The sequence below is a fragment of the Salvelinus fontinalis genome, chromosome 1 (genome assembly GCF_029448725.1).
Source record: "Salvelinus fontinalis isolate EN_2023a chromosome 1, ASM2944872v1, whole genome shotgun sequence".
Lineage (NCBI taxonomy): Eukaryota > Metazoa > Chordata > Actinopteri > Salmoniformes > Salmonidae > Salvelinus > Salvelinus fontinalis.
This window is the reverse complement of record NC_074665.1, coordinates 82,628,362-82,644,195: the sequence shown is the minus strand read 5'-3', so window position 1 is coordinate 82,644,195 and position 15,834 is coordinate 82,628,362. Positions and strand designations below refer to the sequence as shown.

The following is a 15,834-nucleotide window of genomic DNA, read 5'->3' as shown; positions in this document are numbered from 1 at the left end:
TGAACCTGCACGCCTCAGTCATCGAGACGAGGTGAACTTGCACGCCTCAGTCATCGAGACGAGATGAACCTGCACGCCTCAGTCATCGAGACGAGGTGAACCTGCACGCCTCAGTCATCGAGACGAGGTGAACCTGCACGCCTCAGTCATCGAGACGAGGTGAACCTGCACGCCTCAGTCATCGAGACGAGATGAACCTGCACGCCTCAGTCATCGAGATGAGATGAACCTGCACGCCTCAGTCATCGAGACGAGGTGAACCTGCACGTTTCTGTCATCGAGACGAGGTGAACCTGCACGCCTCAGTCATCGAGACGAGGTGAACCTGCAGGCCTCTGTCATCGAGACGAGGTGAACCTGCACGTTTCTGTCATCGAGACGAGGTGAACCTGCACGCCTCTGTCATCGAGACGAGGTGAACCTACACGCCTCAGTCATCGAGACGAGGTGAACCTGCACGCCTCAGTCATCGAGACGAGGTGAACCTGCACGCCTCAGTCATCGAGACGAGGTGAACCTGCACGCCTCAGTCATCGAGACGAGGTGAACCTGCACGCCTCAGTCATCGAGACGAGGTGAACCTGCACGCTTTAGTCATCGAGACGAGGTGAACCTGCACGCTTTAGTCATCGAGAAAAAGTGAACTTGCACGCCTCAGTCATCGAGACGAGGTGAACCTGCACGCCTCAGTCATCGAGACGAGGTGAACCTACACGTTTCTGTCATCTTGACGAGGTGAACCTACACGTTTCTGTCATCTTGAAGAGGTGAACCTGCACGCCTCAGTCATCGAGACGAGGTGAACCTGCACGTTTCTGTCATCGAGACGAGGTGAACCTGCACGCCTCTGTCATCGAGACGAGGTGAACCTACACGTATCTGTCATCTTGACGAGGTGAACCTACACGCCTCAGTCATCGGGACGAGGTGAACCTGCACGCCTCAGTCATCGGGACGAGGTGAACCTGCACGTTTCTGTCATCGGGACGAGGTGAACCTTCACATTTCTGTCATCTTGACGAGGTGAACCTGCACATTTCTGTCATCGGGACGAGGTGAACCTGCACGTTTCTGTCATCTTGACAAGGTGAACCTACACGTTTCTGTCATCGGGACGAGGTGAACCTACACGTTTCAGTCATCGGGATGAGGTGAACCTACACGTTTCTGTCATCGGGACGAGGTGAACCTACATGTTTCTGTCATCGGGATGAGGTGAACCTACATATAAACTGTAATTGAAACGAGGTGAACCTACACGTTTCTGTCATCGGGACGAGGTGAACCTGCACGTTTCTGTCATCGGGACGAGGTGAACCTGCACGTTTCTGTCATCGGGACGAGGTGAACCTGCACATTTCTGTCATCGGGACGAGGTGAACCTACACGTTTCTGTCATCTTGACGAGGTGAACCTACACGCCTTAGCCATCGGGACGAGGTGAAACTACACACTTCTGTCATCTTGACGAGGTGAACCTGCACATTTCTGTCATCGGGACGAGGTGAACCTACATGTTTCTGTCATCTTGACGAGGTGAACCTACATGTTTCTGTCATCGGGACGAGGTGAACCTACATGTTTCTGTCATCTTGACGAGGTGAACCTACATGTTTCTGTCATTGGGACGAGGTGAATCTACATGTTTCTGTCATTGGGATGAGGAGAACCTACATGTTTCTGTCATTGGGACGAGGTAAACCTACACGTTTCTGTCATTGGGATGAGGTGAACCTACATGTTTCTGTCATTGGGACGAGGTGAACCTACATGTTTCTGTCATCGGGACGAGGTGAACCTACACGTTTCTGTCATTGGGATGAGGAGAACCTACATGTTTCTGTCATTGGGATGAGGTGAACCTACACGTTTCTGTCATCGGGACGAGGTGAACCTACATGTTTCTGTCATTGGGATGAGGTGAACCTACACGTTTCTGTCATTGGGATGAGGTGAACCTACATGTTTCTGTCATCGGGACGAGGTGAACCTACACGTTTCTGTCATTGGGATGAGGAGAACCTACATGTTTCTGTCATTGGGATGAGGTGAACCTACATGTTTCTGTCATCGGGACGAGGTGAACCTACATGTTTCTGTCATTGGGATGAGGTGAACCTACATGTTTCTGTCATCGGGACGAGGTGAACCTACACGTTTCTGTCATTGGGATGAGGTGAACCTACATGTTTCTGTCATTGGGATGAGGTGAACCTACACGTTTCTGTCATCGGGACGAGGTGAACCTACACGTTTCTGTCATTGGGATGAGGTGAACCTACATGTTTCTGTCATCGGGACGAGGTGAACCTACACGTTTCTGTCATTGGGATGAGGTGAACCTACATGTTTCTGTCATTGGGACGAGGTGAACCTACATGTTTCTGTCATCTTGACGAGGTGAACCTACATGTTTCTGTCATCTTGACGAGGTGAACCTACACGTTTCTGTCATTGGGATGAGGTGAACCTACATGTTTCTGTCATTGGGACGAGGTGAACCTACACGTTTCTGTCATTGGGATGAGGTGAACCTACATGTTTCTGTCATTGGGACGAGGTGAACCTACATGTTTCTGTCATTGGGATGAGGTGAACCTACATGTTTCTGTCATCGGGACGAGGTGAACCTACACGTTTCTGTCATCGGGACGAGGTGAACCTACACGTTTCTGTCATTGGGATGAGGTGAACCTACACGTTTCTGTCATCGGGACGAGGTGAACCTACATGTTTCTGTCATTGGGACGAGGTGAACCTACACGTTTCTGTCATCTTGACGAGGTGAACCTACATATAAACTGTAATTGAAACGAGGTGAACCTACATGTTTCTGTCATCGGGACGAGGTGAACCTACATGTTTCTGTCATCGGGACGAGGTGAACCTACATGTTTCTGTCATTGGGATGAGGTGAACCTACATGTTTCTGTCATTGAGGCGGTCCAGAAGTTCACCAACCAGCTTGTCATATTTCCTGAGGGAGACAGAACAGTAGTAGTTTGGAAAGTATGTGGACATTATACTGTAGACTGAGGGATTAGTTTGACAATGGGAACTGGTAGACCTTTGCTAGTGTAATAATACACCAATACAAATGCAAGTTGAAGATTTTGTGCACAGTCCAACAACAGTATTGTAGTGTTTATTCATTAGCAGTGTCCAGCACTCTTCTTGCTGTCTGATATAAAATAGATATGTACTCACTGTTCAGAGTCTAAGTTCTTCTCCTCCTGCTTCCTGAGGCCCTCTGCTTCTTCTTGGTCTGAGGGGACAGGTTCCGGGGGCAGAGGAACACCAGAGGTCTGGAGCTGCACCGCCACCGCACGACATTCTGATGGGATCTACATTACAGTTAAGAGGTTTAATCATATAGTATTATACATGTTATATAGGACGAGGTCTGGAGCTGCAGTAATGATGTCATGACGTCATTACTTTCAAGATCAAGTTGACATGAAGTTATTACTTTCAGTTTACAATCAGATCAAGTTGACATGGTGTCATTAAAACCCAGATGGTTGTAATGATAATAACTCTTACAGCGAAGTCTATGCCGATGGTCTCGTACTGGCGGTGGATCTTGTCAGCGAGGTCGTCGAACAGGCGGACGATGGAGGGCTTCTCCAGGGACATAGCTGAGCTGAGTCCTGAGCGGACGATGGCAGGCCAGGTCAGGGTGATGCAGTCCCAGTCGTGCAGGTTGGCCAGGCACACCCCACTGTGGTTCCCCAAGAGACAGTATAAGGCACCCTGAAGAGAGAGAGCGAGAGGAGAGAGGGCGAGCGAGAGGAGAGAGCGCGAGCGAGCGAGCGAGGAGAGAGGGCGAGCGAGAGAAGAGAGGGCGAGCGAGACGAGAAAGCGCGAGCGAGAGGAGAGCGAGAGGAGAGAGAGTGAGAGGAGAGAGAGCAAGAGGAGAGAAAGCAAGAGGAGAGAGAGAGCAAGAGGCGAGAGAGGGAGAGGAGAGAGAGCGAGAGGCGTGAGAGAGAGATGAGGAAGGATGAAGAAGACAATGAAGGATGGGGAAATATAAGGAAGAGGGATCAGTTCTTTTCATTTTTCTCCATTTATACTTAACAAAAATATAAATGCAACATGTAACAATTTCAAAGATTTATAAGGAAATCAGTCAATTGAAATAAATTCATTAGGCCCTAATCTATGGATTTCACATGACTGGGAATACAGATACGCATCTGTTGGTCAGACACCTTAAAAAATGTATTGGATTCACAATGGGCCTCATGATCTTGTCAGGGTATTTCTGTGCATTCAAATTGCCATCGATAAAATGCGATTGTGTTCGTTGTCCGTAGCTTATGCCTGGGGCACTCTGTTCACAACGTTGACATCAATAATCCGCTCGCCCACACGACGCCATACACGTGGTCCGCGGTTGTGAAGCCGGTTGCACATACTCACAAATTCTCGAAAACAACGTTAGAGGCAGTGATTATGGTAAAGAAATGTACATTAAATTCTCTGGCAACAGCTCTGGTGGACATTCCTGCAGTCAGCATGCCAATTGTGCACTCCCTCAAAACTTCAGACATCTGTGGCATTGTGCTGTGTGACAGAACTGCACATTTTACAGTGGCCTTTTATTGTCCCCAGCACAAAGTGCAGCTGTGTAATTATCATGCTGTTTAATAAGCTTATTGATATGCCACACCTGTCAGGTGGATGTGTTATCTTGACAAAAGGGAAATGCTCACTAACAGGGATGTAAACACACTTCTGCACAACATCTGAGAAATAAGCTTTTTGTGTGTATGGAACATCTCTGTGATCTTTTATTGCAGCTCATGAAACCAACACTTTACATGTTGCCTTTATATTTTTTGTTCATTGTACAACATTCAATCAGTCAGTCACACAATAATTTAGTCAGCTGATTGATCAATAAATGACTCAATCAATCGATTGATCAACAATATTCAATTAATTGATCGATCAATTTGCAATAACCAGCCTAGACGATGTGTGTGTGTGTATGTGGACAAGATAAGAGTATTGAAAAGACAGGACAGAGAGCGAGACAGGACAGAGACAGGACAGAGACAGGACAGAGACAGGACAGAGACAGTCCTACTTTGAACTGTTGCTGTGTGACGTCGGAGCGGTCTGGCTCCAGGAACTCCAGCACGCGGGGGATCACGTCCCTGCAGCAGAAGTTATAGGTTCCCAGAGCCGTGAACAGCACACTCTGAGCCCGGCTACGCACCTGGAGGAGCACACATGGGGGGAGAGACACTCAAATGGTGTTTCTTAATACATTTTCCTTGATTCCTTACTTCCTCAAAAAAGAGAAAACCCATTGTTCAGACTTAAAATTCTCCTCCAATATGTTTCGAGTTACAATATATGATATTATATATGCCATTTACAGACCTGCCATCCCTGTCCCACTTTTTAGAGTACCAGAAGCGCGTGGCATGCGCTGTTTGTGAGTCTGATCGCAATTATAGTATTGTACCAAATCAGGCCTATAAAAACAATGGAATAACGTCTTTCCTGACAGCATTCCATTTACACATATGGTAAAAGTCACGAACAAGATGCAATTAGAAAGAACACAAAGGGCCTTTATTCTGGAGCTTTTTTATTTTATTAAACAAAAAAATATAATTATTTTTTTAGGTACAAAATGTACAAACGTCTTATACACTATTATTATTTTTTAAACTCTGATATGATAAGAACAAATGTTTGAAGAACAGCATCAGTATCAAATAAACATGTTACCCATAATAAAAACCAAAAAGCTATGATAGGAAACAGTGGGTGAGAACTAATCACCTGGAGACCTTCAAATGTTCAGGAAATCATTTCCCTTGACAGATTTGCCTGGAATAGTTGAAGTCAGAAGTTTACAAACACTTTGGTTGGAGTCATTAAAACTTGTTTTTCAACCACTCCACAAATTTCTTGTTAAACCTCTCTGGGGTAGGGGGCAGTATTTTCACGTCCGGATGAAAAGCGTGCCCAAAGTAAACTGCCTGTTACTCAGGCCCAGAAGCTACGATATGCATATAATTGGTAGATTTGGATAGAAAACACTCTAAAGTTTCTAAAACTGTTCAAATAATGTCTGTGAGTATAACAGAGCTGATATGGCAGGCGAAACCCCAAGGACAAACCATCACAACAAAAAACAATTCAGCTTACCAATGGCTAGTATTTTAATAATAAGGCCAAGTCCTCCCAGATTGCAGTTCCTAGGGCTTCCACTAGATGTCAACAGTCTTTAGAAAAAGTTTCAGGTTGGTTTTTGGAAAAATGAGCCAGAAATTGTAGTTATTCTAGGTGGCTCCCATTATGGCTGTAGTGTTTCCAAGCGCGTGGAGGAAAGCTTGTTCATTCGTATTTATCTCCGGTAATGAACATACTATTCTCCATATTAAATGTTACCAACTGAGCTACAGAGGACCAGGAGCCATGCTCTACCAACTGAGCTACAGAGGACCAGGAGCCATGCTCTACCAACTGAGCTACAGAGGACCAGGAGCCATGCTCTACCAACTGAGCTACAGAGGACCAGGAGCCATGCTCTACCAACTGAGCTACAGAGGACCAGGAGCCATGCTCTACCAACTGAGCTACAGAGGACCAGGAGGCGAGGAGAGAGCCGAAGAACCAAGATTGATCAAACGTCTCTCTCACCATAGTAATGGTTTATTTACCTACTGGAGCACCTAAAACAAACGTGTGTGGCAGAGAAGTCTAAAACAAACGTGTGTGGCAGAGAAGTCTAAAACAAACGTGTGTGGCAGAGAAGTCTAAAACAAACGTGTGTGGCAGAGAAGTCTAAAACAAACGTGTGTGGCAGAGAAGTCTAAAACAAACGTGTGTGGCAGAGAAGTCTAAAACAAACGTGTGTGGCAGAGAACTCTAAAACAAACGTGTGTGGCAGAGAAGTCTAAAACAAACGTGTGTGGCAGAGAAGTCTAAAACAAACATGTGTGGCAGAGAACTCTAAAACAAACGTGTGTGGCAGAGAAGTCTAAAACAAACGTGCAGAGAAGTCTAAAACAAACGTGTGTGGCAGAGAACTTTAAAACAAACGTGTGTGGCAGAGAAGTCTAAAACAAACGTGTGTGGCAGAGAAGTCTAAAACAAACGTGTGTGGCAGAGAACTCTAAAACAAACGTGTGTGGCAGAGAACTCTAAAACAAACGTGTGTGGCAGAGAAGTCTAAAACAAACGTGTGTGGCAGAGAAGTCTAAAACAAACGTGTGTGGCAGAGAACTTTAAAACAAACGTGTGTGGCAGAGAAGTCTAAAACAAACGTGTGTGGCAGAGAACTATAAATCAAACGTGTGTGCAATAGAACTCTAAAACAAACGTGTGTGGCAGAGAAGTCTAAAACAAACGTGTGTGGCAGAGAACTCTACAACAAACGTGTGTGGCAGAGAACTCTAAAACAAACGTGTGGCAGAGAACTCTAAAACAAACGTGTGTGGCAGAGAAGTCTAAAACAAACGTGTGTGGCAGAGAAGTCTAAAACAAACGTGTGTGGCAGAGAAGTCTAAAACAAACGTGTGTGGCAGAGAAGTCTAAAACAAACGTGTGCGGCAGAGAAGTCTAAAACAAACGTGTGCGGCAGAGAAGTCTAAAACAAACGTGTGTGGCATAGAACTCTAAAACAAACGTGTGTGGCATAGAACTCTAAAACAAACGTGTGTGGCAGAGAACTCTAAAACAAACGTGTGTGGCAGAGAACTCTAAAACAAACGTGAGTGGCAGAGAACTCTAAAACAAACGTGTGTGGCAGAGAACTCTAAAACAAACGTGTGTGGCAGAGAAGTCTAAAACAAACGTGTGTGGCAGAGAAGTCTAAAACAAACGTGTGTGGCAGAGAACTTTAAAACAAACGTGTGTGGCAGAGAAGTCTAAAACAAACGTGTGTGGCAGAGAAGTCTAAAACAAACGTATGTGGCAGAGAAGTCTAAAACAAACGTGTGTGGCAGAGAAGTCTAAAACAAACGTGTGTGGCAGAGAACTCTAAAACAAACGTGTGTGGCAGAGAAGTCTAAAACAAACATGTGTGGCAGAGAACTCTAAAACAAACGTGTGTGGCAGAGAAGTCTAAAACAAACGTGTGTGGCAGAGAAGTCTAAAACAAACGTGTGTGGCAGAGAACTTTAAAACAAACGTGTGTGGCAGAGAAGTCTAAAACAAACGTGTGTGGCAGAGAAGTCTAAAACAAACGTGTGTGGCAGAGAACTCTAAAACAAACGTGTGTGGCAGAGAACTCTAAAACAAACGTGTGTGGCAGAGAAGTCTAAAACAAACGTGTGTGGCAGAGAAGTCTAAAACAAACGTGTGTGGCAGATAACTTTAAAACAAACGTGTGTGGCAGAGAAGTCTAAAACAAACGTGTGTGGCAGAGAACTATAAATCAAACGTGTGTGCAATAGAACTCTAAAACAAACGTGTGTGCAATAGAACTCTAAAACAAACGTGTGTGGCAGAGAACTCTACAACAAACGTGTGTGGCAGAGAACTCTAAAACAAACATGTGGCAGAGAACTCTAAAACAAACGTGTGTGGCAGAGAACTCTACAACAAACGTGTGTGGCAGAGAACTCTACAACAAACGTGTGTGGCAGAGAACTCTAAAACAAACGTGTGGCAGAGAACTCTAAAACAAACGTGTGTGGCAGAGAAGTCTAAAACAAACGTGTGTGGCAGAGAAGTCTAAAACAAACGTGTGTGGCAGAGAAGTCTAAAACAAACGTGTGTGGCAGAGAAGTCTAAAACAAACGTGTGCGGCAGAGAAGTCTAAAACAAACGTGTGCGGCAGAGAAGTCTAAAACAAACGTGTGTGGCATAGAACTCTAAAACAAACGTGTGTGGCATAGAACTCTAAAACAAACGTGTGTGGCAGAGAACTCTAAAACAAACGTGTGTGGCAGAGAAGTCTAAAACAAACGTGTGCGGCAGAGAACTCTAAAACAAACGTGTGTGGCATAGAACTCTAAAACAAACGTGTGTGGCAGAGAACTCCAAAACAAATGTGTGTGGCAGAGAACAATAAAACAAACGTGTGTGGCAGAGAACTATAAAACAAACGTGTGTGGCAGAGAAATATAAATCAAACGTATGCGGCATAGAACTCTAAAACAAACGTGTGTGGCAGAGAACTCTAAAACAAACATGTGTGGCAGAGAACTCTAAAACAAACATGTGTGGCAGAGAACTCTAAAACAAACGTGTGTGGCAGAGAACTCTAAAACAAACGTGTGGCAAAGAACTCTAAAACAAATATGTGTGGCAGAGAAGTCTAAAACAAACGTGTGGCAGAGAACTCTACAACAAACGTGTGTGGCAGAGAAGTCTAAAACAAACGTGTGGCAGAGAAGTCTAAAACAAACATGTGGCAGAGAACTCTAAAACAAACGTGTGTGGCAGAGAACTCTAAAACAAACGTGTGTGGCAGAGAACTCTAAAACAAACGTGTGTGGCAGAGAAGTCTAAAACAAACGTGTGTGGCAGAGAAGTCTAAAACAAACGTGTGTGGCAGCGAAGTCTAAAACAAACGTGTGTGGCAGAGAAGTCTAAAACAAACGTGTGTGGCAGAGAAGTCTAAAACAAACGTGTGTGGCAGAGAAGTCTAAAACAAACGTGTGTGGCAGAGAAGTCTAAAACAAACGTGTGGCAGAGAAGTCTAAAACAAACGTGTGGCAGAGAACTCTAAAACAAACATGTGTGGCAGCGAAGTCTAAAACAAACGTGTGTGGCAGAGAAGTCTAAAAGAAACGTGTGTGGCAGAGAACTCTAAAACAAACGTGTGTGGCAGAGAACTCTAAAACAAACGTGTGTGGCAGAGAACTCTAAAACAGTGAACTGGCCTAACCTGACTGTAGGTGCTGGTGGATAGCCTCAGCAGATCCCTCATCAGTTCCTGGTGGATACTCCTGTACTCACACCCCTCCACTGTTAGCTTACGAAGCTGGACAACACAAAACACATGACAATTAAACAGCAGCTGGGTTACTACCAGGGGTAATAGAAACACATGACAGTTAAACAGCAGCTGGGTTACTACCAGGGGTAATAGAAACACATGACAGATTATTCCATGACAGCAGCAGACACTTGAGAATGGATAGCACACACACACAGAGCGAGAGACACAGAGCGAGAGACACAGAGAACGAGACACAGAGAGCGAGAGCGCCAGAGAGCGAGACACAGAGAGCGAGACACAGAGAGCGAGACACAGAGAGCGAGACACAGAGAGCGAGACACAGAGAGCGAGACACAGAGAGCGAGACACAGAGAGCAAGACACAGAGAGCAAGACACAGAGAGCAAGACACAGAGAGCAAGACACAGAGAGCAAGACACAGAGAGCGAGAGCGCCAGAGAGCGAGAGCGCCAGAGAGAGAGACAGAGAGCGAGACAGAGAGAGAGACAGAGAGCGAGACAGAGAGCGAGACAGAGAGCGAGACAGAGAGCGAGACAGAGAGAGCGAGACACAGAGCGAGAGCGCCAGAGAGCGAGAGCGCCAGAGAGCCAGAGCGCCAGAGAGCGAGAGCGCCAGAGAGCGAGAGCCCCAGAGAGCGAGAGCCCCAGAGAGCGAGAGCCCCAGAGAGCGAGAGCCCCAGAGAGCGAGAGCCCCAGAGAGCGAGAGCCCCAGAGAGCGAGAGCCCCAGAGAGCGAGAGCCCCAGAGAGCGAGACAGAGAGCGAGAGCGCCAGAGCGCGAGACAGAGAGCGAGAGCGCCAGAGAGGAAGCGAAACAGAGAGCGAGAGCGCCAGAGAGAGAGACAGAGAGCGAGAGCGCCAGAGAGCGAGACAGGGAGCGAAACAGAGAGCGAGAGCGCCAGAGAGAGAGACAGAGAGCGAGAGCGCCAGAGAGCGAGACAGAGAGCGAGACAGAGCGAGACAGCGAGCGAGAGCGCCAGAGAGTGAGACAGAGAGCGAGACAGAGAGCGAGACAGAGAGCGAGAGCGCCAGAGAGCGAGAGCGCCAGAGAGCGAGAGCGCCAGAGAGCGAGAGCGCCAGAGAGCAAGAGCGCCAGAGAGCGCGACAGAGAGCACGACAGAGAGCGCCAGAGAGACAGAGAGCGCCAGAGAGAGCCAGAGAGACAGAGAGCGCCAGAGAGAGCCAGAGAGACAGAGAGTACCAGAGAGACAGACAGAGGTCCTACCTCATGCTGTAGCATAACTCTGTCGATCAGTAGGGCTCTGATGTGCTGCTTCCTGCCATGAAGCTTTAGGTGGAACAGGAGGAGAGAAATTAGTAACTACTGTCTAGACCAAGGCTGGGGCCTATTCCCCATGTAATGAACTACTGTCTAGACCAAGGCTGGGCCCTATTCCCTATGTAATGAACTACTGTCTAGACCAAGGCTGGGCCCTATTCCCTATGTAATGAACTACTGTCTAGACCAAGGCTGGGCCCTATTCCCTATGTAATGAACTACTGTCTAGACCAAGGCTGGGCCCTATTCCCTATGTAATGAACTACTGTCTAGACCAAGGCTGGGCCCTATTCCCTATGTAAAGAACTACTGTCTAGACCAAGGCTGGGGCCTATTCCCTATGTAATGAACTACTGTCTAGACCAAGGCTGGGCCCTATTCCCTATGTAATGAACTACTGTCTAGACCAAGGCTGGGCCCTATTCCCTATGTAATGAACTACTGTCTAGACCAAGGCTGGGCCCTATTCCCTATGTAATGAACTACTGCCCTAGACCAAGGCTGGGCCCTATTATCTATGTAATGAACTACTGTCTAGTCCACGACTGGGCCCTATTCCCTATGTAATGAACTACTGTCTAGACCAAGGCTGGGCCCTATTCCCCATGTAATGAACTACTGTCTAGACCAAGGCTGGGCCCCATTCCCTATGTAATGAACTACTGTCTAGACCAAGGCTGGGCCCTATTCCCTATGTAATGAACTACTGTCTAGTCCACGGCTGGGCCCTATTCCCTATGTAATGAACTACTGTCTAGACCAAGGCTGGGCCCCATTCCCTATGTAATGAACTACTGTCTAGACCAAGGCTGGGCCCCATTCCCCATGTAATGAACTACTGTCTAGACCAAGGCTGGGCCCTATTCCCTATGTAATGAACTACTGTCTAGACCAAGGCTGGGCCCTATTCCCTATGTAATGAACTACTGTCTAGTCCACGGCTGGGCCCTATTCCCTATGTAATGAACTACTTTTGGCAAGGGCCTTGTACTGATCAGAAGTCAACACTAAAATAAATTCAAAATGAAAAACTAAACTCTTACAAATATATGTTAGATAAGTCTGTGGGTGCCTTACATGACCAGCATTCATTCACTGAAGAGAAATATGTCATTCAATCACACAAGTTCCACCACGGCGTCCTAGCTATATCTCTCACCCTGTTCTCCATGGACTTCTTGACCAGGTTGAAGCTCTTCCAGCGAGAGTCAAACTCGTGTTTTTGGGAGCCTTTGAAGTGTAGCAGGTCACTGATGATCTTGATGATGGAGAACAGAGACTTGGTGTCGTCCTCGGAGTGTTCCAGAATGTGATCTGGGGACATAAAACAGAACCAACCGTGAAATGATCTAGATCGGTTTTAGGGGGCGGTTTTAGATGTCTTTGTTTAATTAAAAATATATATTTAACCTCTGTTTAACCAGGAAAAGCCCATTGAGACCCAGAGTCTATTTTTCAAGGGAGACCTGGCCAAGAAGGCAGAAACAATCAATACATTACAGAATTAAAACATACAACAATACAACACGATCCAGCCTAAAAAAAGCATTAACACTCCTCCGTAACAGAGTCTCCCATCAATATTTTTAAATCATTCACTGGCACTAACATATCTAGATGAAGCATGGATTGTAGACTATTCCATGCCTCTGGTGCACACGAAGAGAAGGCAGTCTTGCATAATACTGTGAATGTCCAGGGGACTTTAAGTAGCAACCACCTAGCAGACCAGGTATGGTGACTGCTGGTGGTGAAGGAGACCAGACTACAGAGGTAAAGAGAGAGTTGACCTGCTGGTGGTGAAGGAGACCAGACTACAGAGGTAAAGAGAGAGTTGACCTGCTGGTGGGGAAGGAGACCAGACTACAGAGGTAAAGAGGGAGTTGACCTGCTGGTGGTGAAGGAGACCAGACTACAGAGGTAAAGAGAGAGTTGACCTGCTGGTGGTGAAGGAGACCAGACTACAGAGGTAAAGAGAGAGTTGACCTGCTGGTGGTGAAGGAGACCAGACTACAGAGGTAAAGAGAGAGTTGACCTGCTGGTGGTGAAGGAGACCAGACTACAGAGGTAAAGAGAGAGTTGACCTGCTGGTGGTGAAGGAGACCAGACTACAGAGGTAAAGAGGGAGTTGACCTGCTGGTGGTGAAGGAGACCAGACTACAGAGGTAAAGAGGGAGTTGACCTGCTGGTGGTGAAGGAGACCAGACTACAGAGGTAAAGAGAGAGTTGACCTGCTGGTGGTGAAGGAGACCAGACTACAGAGGTAAAGAGAGAGTTGACCTGCTGGTGGTGAAGGAGACCAGACTACAGAGGTAAAGAGGGAGTTGACCTGCTGGTGGTGAAGGAGACCAGACTACAGAGGTAAAGAGGGAGTTGACCTGCTGGTGGTGAAGGAGACCAGACTACAGAGGTAAAGAGGGAGTTGACCTGCTGGTGGTGAAGGAGACCAGACTACAGAGGTAAAGAGAGAGTTGACCTGCTGGTGGTGAAGGAGAACAGACTACAGAGGTAAAGAGGGAGTTTACCTGCTGGTGGTGAAGGAGACCAGACTACAGAGGTAAAGAGGGAGTTGACCTGCTGGTGGTGAAGGAGACCAGACTACAGAGGTAAAGAGGGAGTTGACCTGCTGGTGGTGAAGGAGACCAGACTACAGAGGTAAAGAGAGAGTTGACCTGCTGGTGGTGAAGGAGACCAGACTACAGAGGTAAAGAGGGAGTTGACCTGCTGGTGGTGAAGGAGACCAGACTACAGAGGTAAAGAGAGAGTTGACCTGCTGGTGGTGAAGGAGACCAGACTACAGAGGTAAAGAGAGAGTTGACCTGCTGGTGGTGAAGGAGACCAGACTACAGAGGTAAAGAGAGAGTTGACCTGCTGGTGGTGAAGGAGACCAGACTACAGAGGTAAAGAGGGAGTTGACCTGCTGGTGGTGAAGGAGACCAGACTACAGAGGTAAAGAGGGAGTTGACCTGCTGGTGGTGAAGGAGACCAGACTACAGAGGTAAAGAGGGAGTTGACCTGCTGGTGGTGAAGGAGACCAGACTACAGAGGTAAAGAGAGAGTTGACCTGCTGGTGGTGAAGGAGACCAGACTACAGAGGTAAAGAGGGAGTTTACCTGCTGGTGGTGAAGGAGACCAGACTACAGAGGTAAAGAGGGAGTTGACCTGCTGGTGGTGAAGGAGACCAGACTACAGAGGTAAAGAGAGAGTTGACCTGCTGGTGGTGAAGGAGACCAGACTACAGAGGTAAAGAGGGAGTTGACCTGCTGGTGGTGAAGGAGACCAGACTACAGAGGTAAAGAGAGAGTTGACCTGCTGGTGGTGAAGGAGACCAGACTACAGAGGTAAAGAGAGAGTTGACCTGCTGGTGGTGAAGGAGACCAGACTACAGAGGTAAAGAGAGAGTTGACCTGCTGGTGGTGAAGGAGACCAGACTACAGAGGTAAAGAGAGAGTTGACCTGCTGGTGGTGAAGGAGACCAGACTACAGAGGTAAAGAGGGAGTTGACCTGCTGGTGGTGAAGGAGACCAGACTACAGAGGTAAAGAGAGAGTTGACCTGCTGGTGGTGAAGGAGACCAGACTACAGAGGTAAAGAGGGAGTTGACCTGCTGGTGGTGAAGGAGACCAGACTACAGAGGTAAAGAGAGAGTTGACCTGCTGGTGGTGAAGGAGACCAGACTACAGAGGTAAAGAGAGAGTTGACCTGCTGGTGGTGAAGGAGACCAGACTACAGAGGTAAAGAGAGAGTTGACCTGCTGGTGGTGAAGGAGACCAGACTACAGAGGTAAAGAGAGAGTTGACCTGCTGGTGGTGAAGGAGACCAGACTACAGAGGTAAAGAGGGAGTTGACCTGCTGGTGGTGAAGGAGACCAGACTACAGAGGTAAAGAGAGAGTTGACCTGCTGGTGGTGAAGGAGACCAGACTACAGAGGTAAAGAGGGAGTTGATCCAAAAGGGCTTTGTAGATGAACACATATACAACAAGTCACCATAATCAATGACAGAGAGAAAAGTGGCCTGAACAAGATTCTTTCTAGTCATAAGTTGGAAGGAAGCCTTATTACAAAAATAATTTTGTAATTTCAATTTAAGCTTTGTCACAAGATTATCCACATGAACTTTAAAGGACAACTTGTCATCCAACCAAATACCTAGGTATTTGTAGGATGACACTTTTTCAATGGATAAGCCACCAGATGTGACAATGCTAACCTTCTCTGGCAGGGTTCTAGCTCTGGTAAAGGTCATGAATTTAGTTTTTTGTACATTCAAGACCAGTTTGAGACCATAAAGGGAGTCCTGCAGTGACTGAAAAGCAGTCTGGAGCTCTTCAACAGCCTGATCCAGAGAAGGAGCACATGAATATATGACTGTATCATCTGCATATAGATGTAACTTTGCTGGTTGCATCCCATTTCACATATTAGGTCTTCATGTGAAGACAGTGATAAGACACAAAGACATTTAAAAAAACATTACATCTGGACAGCTTTACACTGTTAGTTACATCTGGACAGCTTTACACTGTTAGTTACATCTGGACAGCTTTACACTGTTAGTTACATCTGGACAGCTTTACACTGTTAGTTACATCTGGACAGCTTTACACTGTTAGTTGTGGTTACAG

At 46.8% G+C, this 15,834-nt stretch overlaps 1 protein-coding gene across 2 annotated transcripts in view; it reads right to left on the bottom strand.

The window, feature by feature from the left end:
• The window catches only part of LOC129862827 (proteasome activator complex subunit 4B-like), a 100,839-nt gene that overhangs the window by 33,052 nt on the left and 51,953 nt on the right, over positions 1–15,834 (bottom strand). For both annotated transcript variants that reach the window (XM_055934847.1, XM_055934857.1), the window contains 7 exons: positions 12,369–12,523; positions 11,156–11,218; positions 9,860–9,955; positions 5,093–5,224; positions 3,544–3,753; positions 3,208–3,344; positions 2,924–2,977 (listed from right to left, as the gene is read on the bottom strand). In XM_055934847.1, coding sequence (XP_055790822.1) covers positions 2,924–2,977; positions 3,208–3,344; positions 3,544–3,753; positions 5,093–5,224; positions 9,860–9,955; positions 11,156–11,218; positions 12,369–12,523 — 847 coding nt within the window. The remainder of the gene's footprint in view (positions 1–2,923; positions 2,978–3,207; positions 3,345–3,543; positions 3,754–5,092; positions 5,225–9,859; positions 9,956–11,155; positions 11,219–12,368; positions 12,524–15,834) is intronic.